Here is a 21,431-nt window from a genome sequence, read left to right on the forward strand (position 1 = left end):
CCTTCCAGACAAGGGTAATGAGGTCATGAGTTCATGACAAGTATGGCTGTCTGCTGTATTTTAGTACTTCAGTGGGGATTCCATCTGGAGGCCTTGTTGTTTTTCAGCTGCTGGATGGCTTTACCAACCTCATGGCATGTTGGAGGTGTGCTGAGATGGCAAGGGCAGTGTGTCAGATGGTGTAGAGAGCACTTGCATCAAAAGAATAGAATAGAGTATCCTTTATTGTCACGTGTACTCCATTGTAGGAGTACAGTGAAAAGCTTTTACAATGTCTGCCTCTTATGGCACCATCTCAGGTACAAGTGCCTAAGTACAAATCTTGGATAGAAAATAGGAATAAAAAGTAGTTACATTTCTCTACAGAGTTTAAAAAATAAGTTAGAAATAAGACATCGTTTAAAGGATTAACATTACAGTCAGTTAAAAAATTTCAAATAAGCATAACGTTGTAGTAACTCAGCACAGGACCTTTGCATGTGGTCTGACTGCCCACACCAGACTCCAATCCAACAGCCATCCCTGGTCCACTCCGTACCAGCACTCTGTTGCTCCAAGGTAAGTTCTAGGACTGCTTCCCCCATGTCAGTCTCTACCCAGGACTCGCTGCTTCCCCATGCACAGCTCTGGGGCTGCTTCCCCATGCACTGCTCTGGGGCTCGTTCTTCTTGTGCTGCTCTGGGGCTTGTTACCCTTGTGCTGCTCTTGGGTTCGCTGCCCACACGCAGGTATGGGACTTGCTGCTTGGGAGCTGCTTCCCCTTGCGATGCTCTGGGACTCGCTGCTTTGGGGCTGCTTCCCCATGCACTGCCCCGGTGCTCAATGCCTGCACGCTGCTCCTGCTTGAGTTGGTCCCCAAAGTTTGGTCTCCAAAGGTTGCTGGCTGCTCTCAGTCTTTCAAGAGAGACTGTGAGCATTGTGCGACTACCTACACCACATGGATTGTAGCTATTCAAGAAGGCAGCTCACCATCACTTTCTCAATGGCAATGGGCCACAAACGCTGGCTCAGCTAGTGAAGCCCATGTCCCATGAATAAATTGTAATTGTTGACAGGCTGCTTCTAATTTTCCATTCATTTAAACCCTGATAAGCACAATAAGCATGTTGAAAATGAATGCAAATATTAGGCATTAGGGATGGGGTGAAATGAACAGGGTAGCGACTTAGCAGGGATACTTGTGAATACAAGCGGCTATTTGGAAAAATACAGTTGTGCTTACTGTGTTGGCTGGCTTGCTGTAGTCATGTGATCTCTACCTCTGTTGCACCTTTGTGTGCAGACTGTGGCAGCCATTGAACACATGACTTGAAAGATGGTCGCAGAGTAGTGCAGCTGAAAATGTATGAATTTCTTTGAGTCCTCCACACAAACTGACAACAATGAAGAGGTTTAAAACAAAATGCAGCTTCCAACTCTAAATTAAAAACAGAAAATGTCAGAGAAACTCAGTAGGCAGCATCTGTAGTAGAGAGAAACAGAGTTAACGTGATGAATCTGAACTGACTCTTCAGAACTGCAATTTTCACTTATAGGGCGAGTCAAACTGGCTGCATTTTTCGTTTTCCATTTCCTGCTTCCGTGGAAATAAAAGGAGATATGAGACTGGATCAGAAATTTTCTTCTTTCTCGGTGGCACAACTATGAAATACCTAGAAAATTAATTTTAAAACCTGAGCAAATAAAAATAGCAACAATGCTGTTAGTACTAGAGAAAGAGTACTACAAACTGTATTGTAGCCTAGATCTTGCTAAGAAGCAGAAAATGCAGACTGCAGAGATTTTGATAGTTTTGAAGACATACTTAAGCCACATAATTAATGTTACTTGTTGTTTAATACAACAAAGAACTATAGACGATGGAGATCTGAAATAACCAAAAACAGAAATTGTTGGAGAGGACCAGCAGGTCTGGTGGCATCTTGGGGAGGAAACAGACCTACCATTTCAAGTCCAAAAACCCTTCTGAAGTAGGGACATATGACTCGAAACATTAACACTGATTTATCTACACGGATATTGCCAGATCTGTTGAATTTCTCCAGCAGTGTCTGTGTTTTTGTTACTTATGAATGGTGTATGTTTAACATCAGAGCACTGGTGGAAAGGGTGACTTGATCAGTAAGTAAATCCACTGATACAACTAGTTAAATCCTGTGGCTTTGGACAACTAAAAAATGATCTCATCAGAGATAGGATTGTTTTAGGTATAACAGATTCTACATGAAAGCTCAGCTGATGAAAGAGGAGAAACTTATTCTCAATTAAGTTATGAAAATGTGCAGAAGCTCTGTGGAAGTCAGTCAATACCGAGGATATATTATTGGGAAGATAGGTGAGGCTTTGCATTAAGCTAAGAGATATTCCAGGCTGAATGAGGACAACACATTGAAAGAACGAAAGAAATATTTGCAGAAAAGCCAGGATAGGTTCTGGGTCCTCTTTTGTTTGTCAATTATATAAATGATTTGGATGAGAATATAGAAGGCATGGTTAGTAAGTTTGCAGATGACACCAGAATTGGTGGCATAGTCAACAGTGAAAAGGCTTTTCTAAGATTTACAAAGTTATCTTTTGAACTGGGTCAAAGGGCTGAAAAATGCCCTTGAAAAAAAAAGTATTGCATCTTGGTACAACAAACAAGGGTAGGCCTTATACAATTAATGGTAGGGCTTTGGGTGGTGTTGTAAAACAGAGAGACCTAGGAGCGCAGGTACATAATTCTTTGAAGTTTGCATCACATATAGACAGGATGGTTAAAAAGGCATTGGCATGCTTTCCTTCATTGCTCAGTCCTTTGAGTATAGGAGTTAGGAAGTTATGTTGAGATTGTATGGGACATTGGTGAAGCCTCTTCTGGAATGCCGTGTCCAGTTCTGGTTACCCAGTTATTGGAAGGACATTATTGAGCTGGAGAGGGTTCATAAGAGATTTACCAGGATGTTGCCATGTGTGAAAGGATTGAGTTATAAAGAAAGGCTGGGACTTTTTTTAACTGGAGCGTAGGAGATTGAGAGGTGACCTGATAGAAGTTTATAAAATAATGAGGAATATAGAGAGAGTATTAATGGTAGTCTAATTTTTCCTAGAATGGAGGATTTCAAGACTAGGGAGCACATTTTTAAGGTGAGAGGAGCAAGATTTAAAGAAGACATAAGGCAAATATTTGTGTGTGGAATGAGCTTCCTGAGGAAGTGGTGAATGTGGGTACAGCTACAACATTTAAAAGGATAATTCCTTGAATAGGAAGGGTTTGGAGAAATATGGACCAGGAGGAGGTAGGTGGGACTGGTTTAGTTTGGGATTATGTTCAGCAAGGACTGGTTGGACCAAAGAGTCTATTTCCATGCTATATGACTATGACTGTTCTGTAGCTTTCTGCAGTCTTTCTTCATTTAAATAATATTCAGTTCCTCTGTTCTTTCTGCCAAAGTACATAACCTCATGTATTTCCACTTTTGTTGTCCTAGCATTGTGCAAGCAATGCTCTTTCCCACCACTAATAATAAATCATGGTAGTTGCAGGACATTAGGCTCTCCTTCTGACACCTTCCCTTGCCATTTCTCCCACTGTCCTGCCCCCTAACCCAATCCCAATGAAGCTGGAAATTCTATTCAAGTTTTTGAATACTGCTTGTAAAACATAGACATTCAAGCCGATGTGAGCAATGCTATAGGACATATGCAAGATATTTGTGCAAAAGCCTGCTTAATTTCTATCATACTTCCTCTATCATACTTATGCAATCACAGCTAACACATCTATTGGCTTTCTTCACGAGCAGAAAGTCTATGGAAAACCTGGAATACATTTTTAAATGTCTTATACTCATCTGTTACATCCAGTATGTGATATCTGCGGAACAATTGTTAAGATGCAAAATGATCTGCAAACTAGAAAGCTTCTCATTATTCTCCATCCTAAAATTTACAAGGAGTTGCCATGGTGCTATTACTAACCTTTAATAAATTGTAAATCACTACAATTACCTAGATTTGCCTATTAGAGCAGTAAAACATCAGAACCGTGCTCCAGGTTCAAGACTATCAATGAGCAACACAACAAGACATCCGCTATTTTCCTTGAAGGTTTATAGGAAATCTAAAGCTTGCAAAAGTTTGCAAAAATGCTGTCATTTATATTAACAACTGTAGCCATATCAGAAAACTACTTAGTGTGCTTGATATTAGATTGCCTCAATTCTTGGTTCCCTACCTTCAGACTCCTGCGAATCAATAGCCCAGAATATGGGGATAACTCCATCAATGTGATGGTACATCATTTGACATTGTAAAAATCAGAAATCTCTTATTACTGAGAATGACTGCTTGATTGAGATAGTACAGAAATGAGCATGCAACATTGACGCAGGAAGTCTGTTTTCAAGCATGTAAAATAGGGCACCACAGTGTTAAAAGACTGTTGTGCTGGTTATTAATGATTCAGCCAGCACACAGTGTCCTCTGGGTAAGAAAGTTACTAACTTAAAGAACTGATGCATTCCATAAATTGAGCTTATTTGCACGAACGTGGAATTGCCAAGAAATCAACAGATAAAGTGACAACTCAATATGTGTTTGAGAGTGAGGAGTGAGCTCAGTAACCATCCACTGGGCAGGGTACATTAATGTATTTTGTGAAGTTCTTCTCTTTTAGTGTAACCTATTTAATCCACGTTTTGCATGACAATAAGCAGATCATTGAAACAACCACCAAAAGAAAGTAATATATATTTCCTCATTATTGTTTCTCAACATGATACCAAATCAAAAGTAAAATTGGCATAAAAGAAGCGATCAAGATGACAAAAAAGCAGAGCTTTAATGAAAAGCAGTTTAGTTGGATGAGATGAGAGTTCATGATTCGCTGTTTCACTGTGCATCAGACAAGGAAGCAGGCATCTGCAAAGCTTTTTTGTTCTTTGGATGCAGATGGCAGTTGGTACAAAAGAGGAACATACATGAAATTGTTCTGAATTTTTGGTATTTTGTGGGGCCTGTAAAGGACAGGATGACTTAATTAGTTGGGAATCAGGTTTCCAGATGGCAGGTTGAGATTTAGAGATGAAGTCAGCAGAGTGGTAGTGGCAGTTCACACCATCCTGAGTCAAATTCTTACTTTTCATACATTTGCATGCTAAACATCCTCACCATCTCAATTATTTGACATGTAAGTCCTAGCCTCAATGTTAAGCCTGTAGTGCATGGAAATCTCATGGCAACAGTTTGTTTTCAGTTAAGGATAGCATGCAACTGTGGGATTTGACTAGGTGTGTCTGAAATCAGCAGTTTGCCTTTTCCTAAACCTGTGGCACATGGGAGGAGCAAGAGATAACACCTTGCATGGAAGCTCAGAATCTGTAAGAGTTTGTTAGATTAGATTAGATTCCCTACAGTGTGGAAACAGACCCTTCACCCCAACAAGTCCACACCGACCCTCTGAAGTGTAACCCACCCAGACCTATTTCCCTCTGACTAATGCACCTAACACTATGGGCAATTTAGCATGGCCAATTCACCTGACCTTCACATCTTTGGATTGTGGGAGGAAACCAGAGCACCTGGAGGAAACCCACGCAGACACAGGGAGAACATGCAAACTCCACACAGACAGTCGCCCGAGGCTGGAATTGAACCTGGGACCCTGGTGCTGTGAGGCAGCGGTGCTAACCACTGAGCCACCGTGGGGATAGGGAGGTGCGTTCGATGTGGTTGTTAGGAGAGAGGGGAGGTGGAATGAAATGGGAAGGGCTGGATGTGAAGGAAATGTTGTGGGAGACTGTCATTTGAAGTAATGAAAATGAGGGGGTAAAGCATTGGTTCAGTGTTGTCCAAATGGCAGGTGTAATGCAGGGTGTTAGCTGATAGAGGGAACCTTCACAATCAGGGAAGGGAATTCGATCTGAAAGGGGTGGGCCAGATCCTCTCTAAAGTTGGGATAACAGAAGATCTCTTGGGTGGCTCACAACACCAAAACACTAAGATTGCAGAGGGGAGAGTCTGGGATTAGAGTGGGAATGCCACGATGGACAAATGTTAGCTCAGGAAGGATTTCGCATTGGAGGGTAACAGAGTCCAGGATAATGGGAGAAGATTGATATGTTATGTCAAGAATATGCAAAGTGGTATTGAGGGAATCAAGGGGATTGGGACAAGCTTGAATGTGACAGGTGGATCATGAAAGGTAACAAGTTCTAACATAAAATTGACAGTACTATCTTCACAATGCCTCCAAAAGCATATTGAGGTCATGGTTTGGAAGTTGAAGAGAGATGAATTGAGTTTGGAGGGTATGGAGGCTTGGGTGTAGACAATGGATGCGGTTGAAAAGCTCATGTTCATTAATTCTTTAAATGAAATCCATAGAGCATATGCTGTCATATTACTATCTATTTATCACACAATTTGATTGCTCAAATATGTATCATGCATTATATATTCATGCAACCTCAGGAGGAAGAGCAGTGAGAGACAAGGAGGGCTCTTGCCAATCAGTAACTGAGGCCACAACATTAATAGAAAGCAGCACCAGAATGGAAGGTTATTCAAGGTTCCACCATCCAGGAAATGCCTAATAGAAGACAAACAGTGGAGTTCTTTTGGTGCTGAGATAGTGTCCCTACCTCTTGGCCAGGAGGTGAGGATTCAAGTCTCACCAGCTCTACAGTTGCATAATAACATATCAGAACAGATGCATAGAATAAAAGACCCCTGCACTGACCCTCCGAAGAGCATTCTACCCAGCACCTCCCCCAAATCCTATATATCTCCATTTCCCTACATTTGCCATGGCTAATCCACTGAGCCTGCACATCCCTGGATATTATGAAGCAAATTAGCATGGCCAATCTATCTAATCTGCACACCTTTGAACTGTGGAAGGAAACCAGAGCACCCAGAGGATACCCACGCAGACACGGGAGAATGTGCAAACTCCACACAGACAGTTGCCTGAGGGTAGAATCAAACCCAGGTCCCTGATGCTGTGAGGCAGCAGTGCTAACCACTGTGCCACCGTGCTGCCCAGGCTAATTAGAAAATATCAAAAGATGACCAGTGAGATATCAAGGTATCTCCAGAATGAGAACCAATTAGCTGCAAATATTGGAGAGGCAATGCCAGAGATGATTGAGGGTATCCCAGTAAGAATTGTAGAGCAGGACCTGCAGCTACATGGTTCTGGTGGAAATCCAACACCAAAATAACTGTGACACTCAGTTTTTTCTTCGCTACTGGAATATTCCAGGGCTCCACAAATAGTCATTGTGTCATATCAAAGGCTGCTGTATAGAAATGCATAAAGGAGGGGCACAGTGCCCTTTACTGTCCTGCAAGTGAATTCATCAAAATCATCACTGGTGGAGATAACCAGGAGAGAGTCCATCAGACTTCAGGACCTTTGCTTGTTTTCCTAGACTGCAAGATTACACTAATGGTCATTAGAATTCCCTAGGATCAGCCAGCAGTGTTTGTGAATTGTAAGAGTATTTCCTTTTGGAATGGGCAACTAGTTTATGGTTGCAGGTAAAGAATGATGCATTTCTGTGCTTATTCTCAGAGATCTTTCACAATTAGAACATTTTAGACAGCTCGCAGCTCCCAGAATGTTTTACACATCCCCGACTTAATTGAACATAACTTCCTCTATTAGGTGTGAAATAAACCTATATTCCAGGCAGTTATTTAGGTCTCTAGATTACTAGTCAATTGGCATTGCCTATACACCACCATCTCCCTGTGAAGAGGGGGAGTCTGATCACCATCCCTGTCAGAGAACTTGACTGTCACATTCTCTTTTGCTGTCTTTTTAAAATTCTTGGTTGAGTAGACTGGGAGAGACCTCTGGAGAGAAAGTGCCTCTAACTTCTAATTCTACCTCCTGGTATGCCAAGCCACTGATAAAATAACCTTCCCATATTGCAAGAAACATCCCCTATTATTTCATATGATGCCTCTATACCCTTTTGTAGCTTGGCAATCAACTGTGGAACATTTTTCAATAACTAGTTGCAGCACTAATCAGCAACATCCTTATGTAATCAGCACATGGATGCCATTTCATATCAAGAACTTGATATTCACTAAGGATCAGTATCTGCGCAGACAACTGATGTTGTCTCAGAAAATGACTAAGAATTTAGATGTTAACATTGAAACATAACCAAAATGATATAAAATAATAAGTAAAGCCGAACATTTGTTCATACTTAAGGTTTCTGATGAATGCTGAAGCTGTACATTTGCAGTTCAAGACTATTTTTTATTATTTCATTAGATTACCCAATCCTAAATTACCCTTGAGAAGGTGGTTGTGAGCCACTTTCTTGAGTTTGATTATTTGAAATCAGGCTCACAATTTTGTTATGAGTTTAGAGAAGAACATGAGAATGATTGAAATGAATTGATAGATACTATTATTCCAAAATCAGAGGGTCATAGTTTAAGGATAATAGGTAAACCTTTTAGGACTGAGATAAGGAGAAATTTCTACATTCAGAAAGTAATGAATCTACGGAGTTCAATACCACAAAGTTAGTTGAGGCCAAAACATTACGTCTTTTCAAGAAGTAGGTAGATATAGCTCTTGTGGCTAAAGGAATCGAGGGATATGTGGGCAGGGTAGAATTAGGGTATTAAGCTCAATAATCACTCATGATCATATTAAATGGTGGAGCAGTCTCAAGGAGTTGAATGGCCTACTCCTGCTCCTATTTTCCACATTTGTGTGTAATAAAGACAAAATCTTTCTTCAGATTAAATTGGAGAACTAGTTGTCGTTATGTGGGACATTTTGCATTTACCTAAGAGAAACATACATGGGAGCTAACAGTTTTGAAGGTAACCATGTTCTATGTGGCAAGCACAGTTGTAAGTTTCTTAACTCTGTTTTCCTAAGAACCAGGAAATGCATAACAAAAATTGCTTAATTGATTGAAACTCTTTATGTTTTCTTAGAATGAAGATGCGAATGACGAGGCTTATAAGTCTGATGGTTCTGAAGATGATTTTGAAGAGATGAATCTTTCATTGTTGTCTGCACGTAATTTTCCACGAAAAGCAAGTCAGACTAGCATTTTCCTGCAGGAATGGGACATTCCATTTGAGCAACTAGAAATTGGAGAACTCATAGGCAAAGGACGCTTCGGCAAAGTCTATCATGGTCGTTGGCATGGAGAGGTAGCAATCCGTTTGATTGATATTGAAAGGGACAATGAGGACCATCTAAAACTTTTCAAAAGGGAAGTGATGGCATATAGACAAACTCGACATGAAAATGTGGTACTATTTATGGGAGCCTGTATGAGTCCCCCACACTTAGCTATTATCACCAGGTAAGTGATGGCTTAATATAAATTATTTATAGGTTATCAAGAAGAGACAAGAGATTAACAAAAATCTGTCCCCATGAGTGTGATATTCCAGTATCAAGTATCAAAACAGTTCAAGATCATTTCCAAAGGTTGCAAAACACATTCCATTTTTCTTTTGGTTGAAAGACCAGATATAATAATTGCTGTAGTTACTATTTGATGTAACAAATGTCTTTACTTGGTAGCTAACTAACTTATTTCAGGCTTAACAGATTAAATTATTGTATAGTTAACCTGTGTTCTGGCAAGCATATGGCTTAATAAGAGCGATGAACAACTAATGAAGCTTTACCTTTCCCTTTTCAGCTTGTTCTGAAAATTAAAGTGGGAACATGAATATGTAAATGGTGTGTCTTCGACATTATGAAAGTCAAAGTTTGGCTAAAATTCTGTGTGGTTATATTGCTATAGTTTTGGTCATCACACATTCAAATCGTAACATTTGGAAAATGGAAGTCATTTTGAAAAGAGCTTTCTTATTGAACCAGTCAGACCTTATTTCATATGCAACACTTAGAGTAAACTTCATGTGGTTATTATATGCAGGTCTAAGGGTTACTATCTGCAGGTCTAAGGGTTACTGTGAGAATTTTGATTTGAAGGGCTCTGTTAAGGTATTCATATTGATTCAGTGGCATCCATTTGATTGATGCTGAACTAAACATGGTTCTCAAAGCAATCTAGCTGCTAAGTCCAATAAAGCTGGGAGGTAGTTAATTCACATGATTTGGGTTTCTCAGTAAGTCTTGTGTAACTACCACCTGAAAGAAAATGAAGGCGGACTTTAAGAAAACATTGAAAATCGGTGTGAAATATTTCTAATGTTAAGAGCAGCACCACTAGTTGTCTCCGAACATTAAGACAATCAAGGAGTGAATGTCTGCACATGCTGCATGCATGTACTACTCACTTTGTTTGATGGTGTGATCAGTGCAACCTGTAATTAACAAAGAAATCCAGGCACCTCAGTGCAGCTTAACACAGTGTGTGACTTTGAGTAGAATGCTGTAAGTTGGGAAAGTGAGGCAAAACTTTATATCTTTTAAACTTTTTAAAATATTAAATATTTAACAAACTGTACTGTTTAAATTCTAAGTTTTGTTCAGGTTTAAGGAGGAATATTCAAGCTGTCCACTGGAAAGCAGTGCAAGTTAAAGTAAAGCTTAAACTATACCAGGAGCTGATCTAACTTATTACTTTCAGAAAAGACAAATATAGATATCTCACAATGACTTAACACTGAAACTTTGAACAGAATATTGAGTGTTGAGTGAGTGAGGTAATCAGGAGAAGTGGGAATAGGCATGCTTCTTTTGTTTTCTAAACTGCTTCACCCTGCAGGAATTAGTTTCTCTATTGCAAGGGAAGTAGCTAGACCTTTAATGAGTGTCTGGTACGTGATTAAGGTCTATTCTTTTCCAAAAGTGTAATATGGCAATGAATTGGTAGTAAAATTAATAAAATATAAGAAGGAAAATAAATAATTGAATATAACAATTGAACAGCTAATAAAACCACATTAAAAATGGCAGTAAAGGCATGATGATACAGCTGCAACATGTGGGAGCTTCTGAATATCAATTAGATCCAGGGCAAAGACGTCTGCAGTAAGTGTTTATGTAGCAACATATTCAATATGATTATGGATGATCATCCTACTCACTCTTCTATTCCCACTTTCACCCCAAACTTTTGGTCCCTTTTGCCCTAAGAACTATATCAAACTTCTTGAAAACTCCAGTCCTCTGTGACAGAGAATTCCACAGGCTCACCTCTGTCTGGGTGAAGACGTTTTCCTTGCCTCAGATTGAAAAGTTATATCTTAAATTGTGACTCCTGGTTTTGGAATTCCTGGTAATGGGGAACATCCTTCCTGCATTTACCCTCTCTCGTCCGGTTAGAATTTGAGGTTTCTATGGCAGGTTTGCTCACTGAGTTGTAAGGTTCATTTTCAGACATTTCGTCACCATAGTCTGAATGAAGCACTGCTAGTGTAGCCTGCTTTCTATTTATATGTTTGAGTTTCCTAGGGTTGGTGATGTAATTTCCTGTGGAGACATCATTTCCTATGACAATGTCATTTCCTGTTCTTTTTCTCAGGGAGGGGGTAGTAAATGGGGTCCAAGTCAATGTGTTTGTTGATAGAGTACCGGTTGGAATGCCATGCTTCTAGGAATTCTCTGTTTGTGTCTCTGTTTGGCTTGTCAGAGGATGGATATGTTGTCCCAGTGGAAGTGTTATCCTTCCTCATCCATATGTAAGGATACTAGTGAGAGTGGATCATGTCGTTTTGTGGCTTGTTGATGTTCTTTTATCCTTGTGGCTAGTTTTCTGTCCAATGTAGTGTTTGTTACAGTTCTTGCGCGGTATTTCGTAAATGACATTAGTTTTGCTTGTTGTCTGTATAGGGTCTTTCAAGTCCATTAACTGCTATTTTAGTGTGTTGGTGGGTTTGTGGGCTACCATGATACCAAGGGGTCTGAGTAGTTTGGTAGTCATTTCCGAGATGTCTTTGATGTAGGGGAGAGTGGTTAGGGTTTCTGGATGTGTTTTGTCTGCTTGTTTGGGTTTGTTGCTCAGAAATCAGTGGACTGTGTTCATTGGGTACCCGTTCTTTTTGAATACAATATATAGTGATTTTCCTCTGCTTTGTGTAGTTCCTTTGTGCTGCATTGTGTGGTGGCTCATTGAAATAATGGTCTAATGCAGCTTCGTTTGTGGATGTTGAGATGGTTGCTTCTGCAGTTCAATATTTGGTCCATATGTGTTGTTTTCCTGTAGACGCTGGTTTGAACTTTCCCATTGGCTGTTTGCTGTACTGTGACATCTAGGAATGGCAGTTTGTTGTTGTTTTCCTCCTCTTTAATGAATTTTATGCCAGTAAGGGTATTATTGATGGTCTTGAAGGTTTCCTCTAATTTGTTTCATTTAGTGATGACAAAGGTGTCATCCACGTAGCGGACCCAAAGTTTGGGTTGGATGCTTGGCAGAACCATTTGTTCGAGTCTCTGCATTACTGCCTCTGCTAAGAACCCTGATATCGGAGAGCCCATGGATGTTCTGTTGGTTTGTCTGGAGAGTTTTGTAGTTGAAAGTGAAGTGGGTGTTAAGGCATAGATCCACTAGTTTGATGATACTGTCCTTGCTGATGAAGTTGGTGGTGTTTGGTGTATGTGTCTTTGGTTCTTATAATAATAGAAGATAATCTAAAGATAGAAGAGGATAAAATAATGGTCTCCTTTGATGTAACAGCCCTGTTCACATCCATCAACATCAACCTGGCCAAGGAAACACTGACTACGTTATTAAGTGCATGACCCACTCTCACTAGTATCCTTACACACGGATGAGGAAGGACACCATTTCGACTGGGACAACACATCCATCCTAGGACAAGCCAAACAGAGACATGCATGAGAATTCCTAGAAGCATGGCTTTCCAACCGGAACTCTGTCAAAAAATACATTGATGGATCCCATTTACTACCCCCTGAGAAAAGAACGGGAATGACATCACCATAGGAAATGATGCCACCACAAGGAATGACATTATCAACCCTAGGAAACTCAAACACATAAATAGAAAGCGGCTACACTACCAGTGCTTCATTTGGAGGCTCACTGGATGTGTTTTGTCTGGATGAGAGTCTGGTCTGGAGCATGAATGAGCTCACCATGGAACAGGCCATAAACATGAGGCTGAAAGTGGAAAGTAGTGATAGTAGGGCACAGTATAGTGAAGGGGATAGACATTGGTCCCTGCAGCCAACTGCAAGAATCTGGAAGGCTGTGTTAATAGAACATAGAACATTACAGCACTTCAATGTTGCGCCGACCAGTCATACCAATCTGAAGCCCATCTAACCTACACTATTCCATGTACATCCATATGCTTGTCCAATGATGACTTAAATGCACTTAAAGTTGGTGAATCTACTACCATTGCAGGCAAAGCATTCCATACCCTTACTACTCTCTGAGTAAAGAAACTACCTCTGACATCTGTCTTATATCTATCACACCTCAATTTAAAGCTATGCCCCCTCGTGCTTGCCATCACCATACTTGGAAAAAGGCTCTCCCTGTTCACCCTATCTAACCCTCTGATTATCTTATATGTCTCTATCAAGTCACATCTCAACCTCCTTCTCTTCAACGAAAACAGCATCAAGTCCCTCAGCCTTTCCTCGTAAGACCTCCCCTCCATAACAGGCAACATCCTAGTAAATCTCCTCTGCACCCTTTCCAAAGCTTCTACATCCTTCTTATAATGTGGTGACCAAAACTGTACACAATACTCCAAGTGCGGCCGCACCAGGTTTTGTACAGCTGTAGCATAACCTCATGGTTCTGGAACTCGATCCCTCTGTTAATAAAAGCTAAAACACTGTATGCCTTCTTAACAACCCTGTCAACCGGGGTGGCAACTTTCAAGGGTCTGTGTACCTGGACACCAAGATCTCTCTGCTCATCTACACTAACAGGAATCTTACCATTAGCCCAGTACTTTGCATTCCGGTTACTCCGACCAAAGTGAATCACCTCACACTTGTCTGCATTAAACTCCATTTGCCACCTCTCAGCCCAGCTCTGCAGCTTATCTATGTCTCTCTGTAACCTACAACATCCTTTATCACTATCCACAACTCCGCCGATCTTAGTGTCATCTGCGAATTTACTAACCCACCCTTCTACACCTCATCCAGGTCATTTATAAAAATGACGAACAGCAATGGACACAACACCGACCCTTGCGGTACACCACTAGTAACTGGACTCCAGGATGAACATTTCCCATCAACCACCTCCCTCTGTCTTCTTTCAGCAAGCCAATTACTGATCCAAACTGCTATATCTCCCACAATCCCATTCCTCCACATTTTGTACAATAGCCTACTGTGGGGAACCTTATCGAATGCTTTGCTGAAATCCATATACACCACATCAACCGGTTTACTCTCATCTACCTGTTTGGTCTCCTTCTCAAAGAACTCAATAAGGTTTGTGAGGCACGACCTATCCTTCACAAAACCATGCTGACTATCCCTAACAAATTATTATTTTCTAGATGATTATAAATCCTATCTCTTATAACCTTTTCCAACACTTTACCAACAAGTGAAGTAAGGCTCACTGGTCTATAATTACCAGCGTTGTCTCTATTCCCCTTCTTGAACAGGGGAACCACATTTGCTATCCTCCAGTCTTCTGGCACTGTTCCTGTAGACAATGATGATTTAAAGATCAACATCAAAGGCTCGGCAATCTCCTCCCTGGCTTCCCAGAGGATCCCAGGATAAATCCCATCCGGCCCAGGGGACTTAACTACTTTCACACTCTGCATGATTTCTAATACCTCTTCCTTGTGAACCTCAATCCCCCCTAGTCTAGTAGCCTGTATCTCAGTATTCTCCTCGAAAACATTGTCGTTTTCTAGAGAGAGTACTGTTGAAAAATATTCATTTAGTGCTTCCCCTATCTCCTCTGACTCCACACACAACTTCCCACTACTATCCTTGATTGGCCCTAATCTTACTCTCGTCATTCTTTTATTCCTTAAATACCTATAGAAGGCCTTAGGGTTTACCCTGATCCTATCTGCCAACAACTTCTCATGTCTCCTCCTGGCTCTTCTGAGCTCTCTCTTTAGGTCTTTCCTGGCTACCTTGTAATCCTCAAGCACTCTAACTGAGCCTTTGCATCTCATCCTAACATAAGCCTTCCTCTTCCTCTTGACCAGAGATTCCACTTCCTTCGTAAACCACGGCTCCTGAGCTCTACAGCTTCCTCCCTGCGAGACAGGTACATACTTATCTAGGACACTCAGGAGCTTTTCCTTGAGTAAGCTCCACATTTCTAATGTGCCCACCCCCTGCAGTTTCCTTCCCCATCCTGTGCTTCCTGGCATCAAGTATTGCCTGCTTGATGCCAGAATTCGGAACTTATAGTGGGAGCAGAAGGATCCAGTCATCATGGTCAATATAGACACCAAAGACAACACAAGGAAAGAGGTTCTGTGTTGTCAGTATGAGGAGTTGGGTACGAAATTAAAAGGAAAACCTCAAGGATAATAATCCCTATATCATTACCTGAGTCACATGCAAATTGGCATAGACATGTAAGATTGGAAAACAAGAATGTGTGGGTCACAAACTGATGCAGTGACACTGACACCAAAATAGGGAAAGTTGGAGCTATACTGGTTAGGACAGTCCAGCCTTAACAATGTTAGGACCAGTGTTCTGGTGAAATGTATCACTAGAGAAGTAAAGAGAGTAAATACTGGGGACAAGGGATCAAATTTTAGAAGATGCGGTAAAACAGTGAGTAGAGACAAGGCAAGAGGGAAAGGTATTAATATGGGAAATTATAAACAAACCATGAAAGGCAGGTTTAAACAGTACTAACATAAGAGTAAATCAGTATTTAATGCTAAAGTTACAAAACTCTGTGCCTGAATGGACATAACATTTGAAATAAGCCATGTAAATTGATACTGCAAATAGAAATAAATAAGTACAATCTGATAGGCATTACAGTGAAATAGCTACAGACTGACAAAGATTGGGTTTTGAATATTGAAAGGTACATGATATTCATGAAGAATATAAACTTAAGAAAGATGGAAGGTCAGTTCTGTCAATTAATAATGGTTTTAGCACAATAGAAAATGATAATCTAACATCAGAAAACCAGGATGTACAGCAGTTTGGGTAGAGATAAGACTCATGTTAAGAAGTCAAAGTGAAAGCGGTGTATAGGGTCCCGAAAAGTAACCACATAGCTGGACGAAATACAAAGAAAGGAATAGTGGAGTTTGTCAAAAAATGTGCAGTAATAATTATGGAGAATTCAACCTACATATAGGCTGGAAATATTCTGGAAACAACCAGAGAGCAGCTTATACTAGATCTAATATTGTACAATGAGATAGGATTTGTTAATTACCTCACAGTCAAGATATTCCACGTCTTGGCTATCATAATGTGATTGAATTTTGCATTCCGTTTGAGGGAGTGAATTGGATCCAAATCTAATATTTTAATCTTAAATGAGGGCGGTTATAAGGAGATGAAAGCAGATTTAACTGAACTGAATCTGCAAATTAGATGAACAGATAGGTCAATAAAGATAAAATGGCAGCTAGTTAATGGTTTTTAAGGGGCATTTCAAAATACAGAATAGGTACATTCCAACGAGAAAGAGACTTTCCAAGAGACAGACACATCATCCATGGTTAATGAAATATGTTAAAGATGGTATAAAACTTAAAGAAAAAAGTATTAAATAGTGTCAAATCAAAAGATTGGACAGAATATTAAAAAAGGCAGGCTGAACTGATTAAAACATCAATAAGGTAGGAGAAATATAATTATAAGTAAAATCCAGTCAGAAATGCAGAAACAGCTAGAAGGCGTTTCTGTCTATATTTTAAAAAGAAAAGAGATAACAAAATGACCATTATAGAATCATAGACTCTTTGCAGTGTAGAAGCAGGCCATTTGGCCCATTGAGTCCACATTAACCCTCTGAAGAGCATCCCAACCAGATCCTCCCCTACCCTATTCCTGTAACCCTACATTTCCACCTAGCTTGCACATCCCTGGACTCTGTGGGAAATTTAGCATAACTAATCCACTTAAGCTGAACATTTTTGGACTGTGGGAGGCAATATGGGGTAAATGTCCAAACTCCACAGATACAGTTACCCAAGGGTAGAATCAACCCCAGGTCCCTGGTGCTGTTAGGCAACAGTGCTAACCCCTGAGCCACTGTACCATGTCATTCCTATTGCAAGTAAGTCGAGGGAATTAATAATGGAATACACGAAGTTGGCAAATAAACTAAACAGATTTTTTTTGTTCTTTAATTATAGAGGATACAAATAACGTTCCAGGAATATCTGCAAGTCCAGAAGTGAGGGAGAAACTTAAGAAACTTTTATACTCGCCAGGGAAATAGTACTGACCAAATTGTTAGAGTTACTAAATGACATGTCCCTGGTTCCTGATGGATGTTCTCCTAGGGTCTTAAGAGAAGTGACTAATGAGCTAGCCGATATGTTGAATTTATTTTACAAAACTCCCAAAATGTGGCAGAGATTGTATTAGATTAGAAAATAGCAAATGTAACTTTTTTACACAGAAAGGGATGGAGATAGAAAGCAGGAAACCATTGGCCAGTTAGTTTAACATCTGCATAGGGAAGTTTTTAGAGCTATTGTTAAAGACATTATAGCAAGACACTTAGAAAAAATTAAGGTAATCAGGCAGAGTCAATATGATTTAGAGAAGAGGAAATCAAGTTTAACCGAGTTATTGGCGTTCTTTGAAAAAGTAACGTATTGTGGAAAAAGGTGAGTAGTGGATGTACTGTACTTGGCTTTCCAGAATGTATTGATAAAGCGTCACAGCAGAAGTTGTTGCAGAAAATAACTCATAGTGTAGGAGTAACATTTTGGCATTAATAGATAATTAGCTAGTTAACAGGAGGCAAAAAATAGGCATAAACAAGTCATTTTCTGGTAGCAAGTAGTATTTCATAGGGATCGGTGCTGATGCCTCATCTTTGTACACTTTCCATACAATATTTTGATGAAGCAAGAAAACTCATGGGGCATGACCTACTCCTGTTCCTAATTCATAGCACTATAACTCAGATCCCCTATTTGCACATCTTAGAACATCATCAAAGAGTCTACATGTCTTGTTAGGATCGGGGTCTGGAATGGGGATACAGGTTATGTTGTATGTTTTCGGAGACAGATTGGGATAGTTTTTTGTCACCAAAGTGAGTCTCAACGAGAAAAGGCCCCTATCTCAAAGATGGTATAGGTTATAGTTTGTTAATAATCAGGTAACATTGCTAAGTAAGATGAGAATTGCTTGGAAGCTTGTTGAAAAAGCTAGAATCCAGGCCTTCACAGCACAGATCCTTCACATATATTCTGTCTTATTCTGATCCAAGCCAGTATAATATGATCAGATTGGCTGCACTTGAGTGTAGTCTCCAACATTAATCCTATTAGAACAACTACACAACATGTTTTCTATTCATTTTAATTGACAAATATTTTTGAATAATAATTCTTGAATTGTGTTGTCTATTGATACAGACCATTGATTAATGTCTAGCTCAGGAACAACCTTTCCTGTTATCGGGTTATATGTCATGGTCAGTATGCTTTTACTAGACATGCTTATGATATCATCACTGCAACTTCAGGTATGATGGTAGATTGGAGAATTTGGAAATGTTTTATTCAGGGAGAAAAGGCTAAGAGGAGATCGGATTGAAGTTTTCAGAATCATGAGGGAGCTGGAAAATGTAGATATAGAAAAACTGTTCCCTCTCATGAATGGATTGAAAACAAGAGGGCACAAATATAAGGTAATTTGTAAAAGAAGGAAATGTGATATGAGAAACATCTTCCTTCACACAGCAAGTAGTTAGGGTCTGGAACATAATGCCTGCAAGTATGGTGGATACAGGTTTAACTGAGGTATTTAATGAGGGATTAGATGATTATTTAAATAGAAGAAATATTCAGGGTTATGGGAAAAAGGCAGGAGAATGACACTTAGCAGAGTGCTCATTTGGATAACTGTGGAGACATGATGAGCTCAACAACCTCCTTCTAGATGATAACAGTTCTGTTTCTGTGATCATACCATACAACTTAAGGTTAAAGTAATCTCATTCTCCATCTTACATCTGATCACTAGAAGAATGACATGCTCTGGAGGTGTGCTACTCTGTTGCAATATATTAGGTTAATGTTAACCCAGACACTTGTGAGTCTGAAGAATAATGCTTGTACATATTAGTTAGGTATCTTATCAATACTCAATGTCCATGTCAATTACCTCATGCTACATTAGGTAAAATACCATGTTGGAGGCAAAGTCATGCCCCCTTTTATGCCCAAATTCACCACTACATTGAACTTCTATGGTTTAAATTGTTCACAATGATGGTTACCCACTCCCAGCATAATAGTCAGGCAGGGGTGAGCCTGCCTGACTGGACCAGGAAGCCAAATTTTACAGTTCTCAAGCTGTTTACTCGCTTTAGTTTCTTTTGCCATATTGGAGAATAATTCACCTGTGATCAGATGGCCAACAGCTCAACAGTCCCAGAAGTGCAACTTTACTGGGGCCAGTCAGACATGCCCTGGCAATGAGGTAAGTGGGATGGTATAAGACTCGAACTGTTACAAGGATTCAAACTTGGGATAGAATATATAATGTTACTGGCAAAGATGGGCTGTCATTATATGCCACATTTTTGTGCCATTCTAACACATCCTGAATAGCTCATCTGCAATCACTCTGTCACATCTGACATCTAACTATGCCAAGTGTGAATTTTAGAAGTTTCGCGCAGGGCTTCTGTTCATGGCTCTGGCAAATGATCTTCTGTGATTCTACATTGCCTGCCTCAATTATGTATGCACCACACCTGCACAGTGCCACGCTTACACTATCATGCACTCTCCAGTGTGAGAACCTTTTGACACTACTGGGACCTCCTGGGATTTCTGACATTGGCACCTATTTAAAGCTATGTACCAGGTCAATCCTTCCAGCACAAGTAGTCCTTCATATTACACATAATGTGAGGAAAATAATAAAGGAACAGTCTCTGAGGGCACATAGGTGATACAGATAACATTTAATTGGAAATAGAATTTTTTTCTGTTTTACATTATCACGTGTTTGATTGACTGTCATAGTAATTGCAGCTGTAAGGATAAAGCCAGAGATGTGCAGGTTAGGTGGATTGGCCATGCTAAATTGCCCGTAGTGTCCAGGGATGTGCAGGCTAGGTGCATTATGAGTATATGTTGGGGTCTGGAATTGGGTGGGATGCTCTTTGGAGGGTCAGTGCAGACTTGATGGGCCAAATGACCTCTTTGCCAGGTGCAGGGATTCTGTGATTCTAACACAGGCTATTGATCTTTAGTGCTATACCAAATTAGAACTGTGTTAATGGGAGTTCTGCTCTTTTCCCAACACTCAGCATAGCATAATATTTTGTCATTGTTCAACATTGGAAGATCACATGTTAGAAATCTTTTTAACAGCTGAAGTTGCTTCACATCATATTGTTCTATAGAAGTTAAGGAAAAAAACAATACAAACCAAACAAAATTGCATTTGCTTTTGGGAATGAACAGGGGCTTGGCTTTTAAACAGCAACAAATTTACGGTCAATAAATAATCACTTCACCTTACTCCGATTTATTGGAAGTAGATGAGAATTCAGTTCTGTTACATTGCTGTATCATGGTAAATGTGATGTTCCTCCTGCTCAATGTCCTCATCTTCCTCCTCAGAAGATTGCTGCCGCTCTCCCAGACTTTCAGTGTCTATCACTTCTTGTCTTTGCCTGTTCCTGTTGTGCAGTGCATGGTGAGGAAGGATTATGTGGCCCACTCTGGATTGGAAGAAAGCAAGCAAGCCAACACCTCAATAGTTGTTCTAAGCATCAGCACTCACCGTCAAATGAGACCTGTCGTCTGCTTCATGATGATCCCAGTGAAGATCGGGCAGCACTGTATCTATGTTCACCCTTATTTAGGAGTTATGTAACAAAGTCACCTACCATTGTTGCAGTTCTGTGATGAAGACATTCTGGGTCTCGTCTACCTCTACCGCATACTAAGGTGATCTTCAACTGTAACTTGCTCAAGTAGAAACTATTTGACATCTGCTAGAAGTTGGTAACTGCATCAGTTCCTCCTCCATTTCTATGCACTGTGGTGACAACAATGGTGTGGCTGGATCCATTGGTCACAGGCCCAATGAACCTGCATGAGGACCAGAAGCAAAGCAGGTTCTTAGTAAAGTGAGCAGTCAGCATTCACATCACAAGTGACAGTTTAGGATTGCCATTTCTGTCAGAAGCTGTTATCTGGAATTATTAATTTCGCATGTCATCTCAAAGGGTGATGACAACCCTCATGGACAGAGTCCATGTGAACTGTTTCAAAATGCCCTTTTGACTGTTACAAGATCTTCAAAGAGGTATAGGATTCCACATGATGGATAAGCATCA

The 21,431-nt window shown here is 40.2% G+C and overlaps 1 protein-coding gene across 1 annotated transcript in view; it reads left to right on the forward strand.

Annotated features, from left to right (window-relative positions):
- ksr2 (kinase suppressor of ras 2) overlaps positions 1 to 21,431 on the forward strand; it is a 396,641-nt gene that overhangs the window by 295,171 nt on the left and 80,039 nt on the right. The window contains exon 16 of the mRNA XM_088000110.1: positions 8,956 to 9,332. Within this exon, the coding sequence (XP_087856236.1) occupies positions 8,956 to 9,332 (377 nt within the window). The remainder of the gene's footprint in view (positions 1 to 8,955; positions 9,333 to 21,431) is intronic.

The sequence above is a fragment of the Chiloscyllium plagiosum genome, unplaced genomic scaffold, assembly GCF_037043375.1.
Source record: "Chiloscyllium plagiosum isolate Xiang-an unplaced genomic scaffold, Cpla_swu_hap1 HiC_scaffold_24, whole genome shotgun sequence".
Classification (NCBI taxonomy): Eukaryota; Metazoa; Chordata; class Chondrichthyes; order Orectolobiformes; family Hemiscylliidae; genus Chiloscyllium; species Chiloscyllium plagiosum.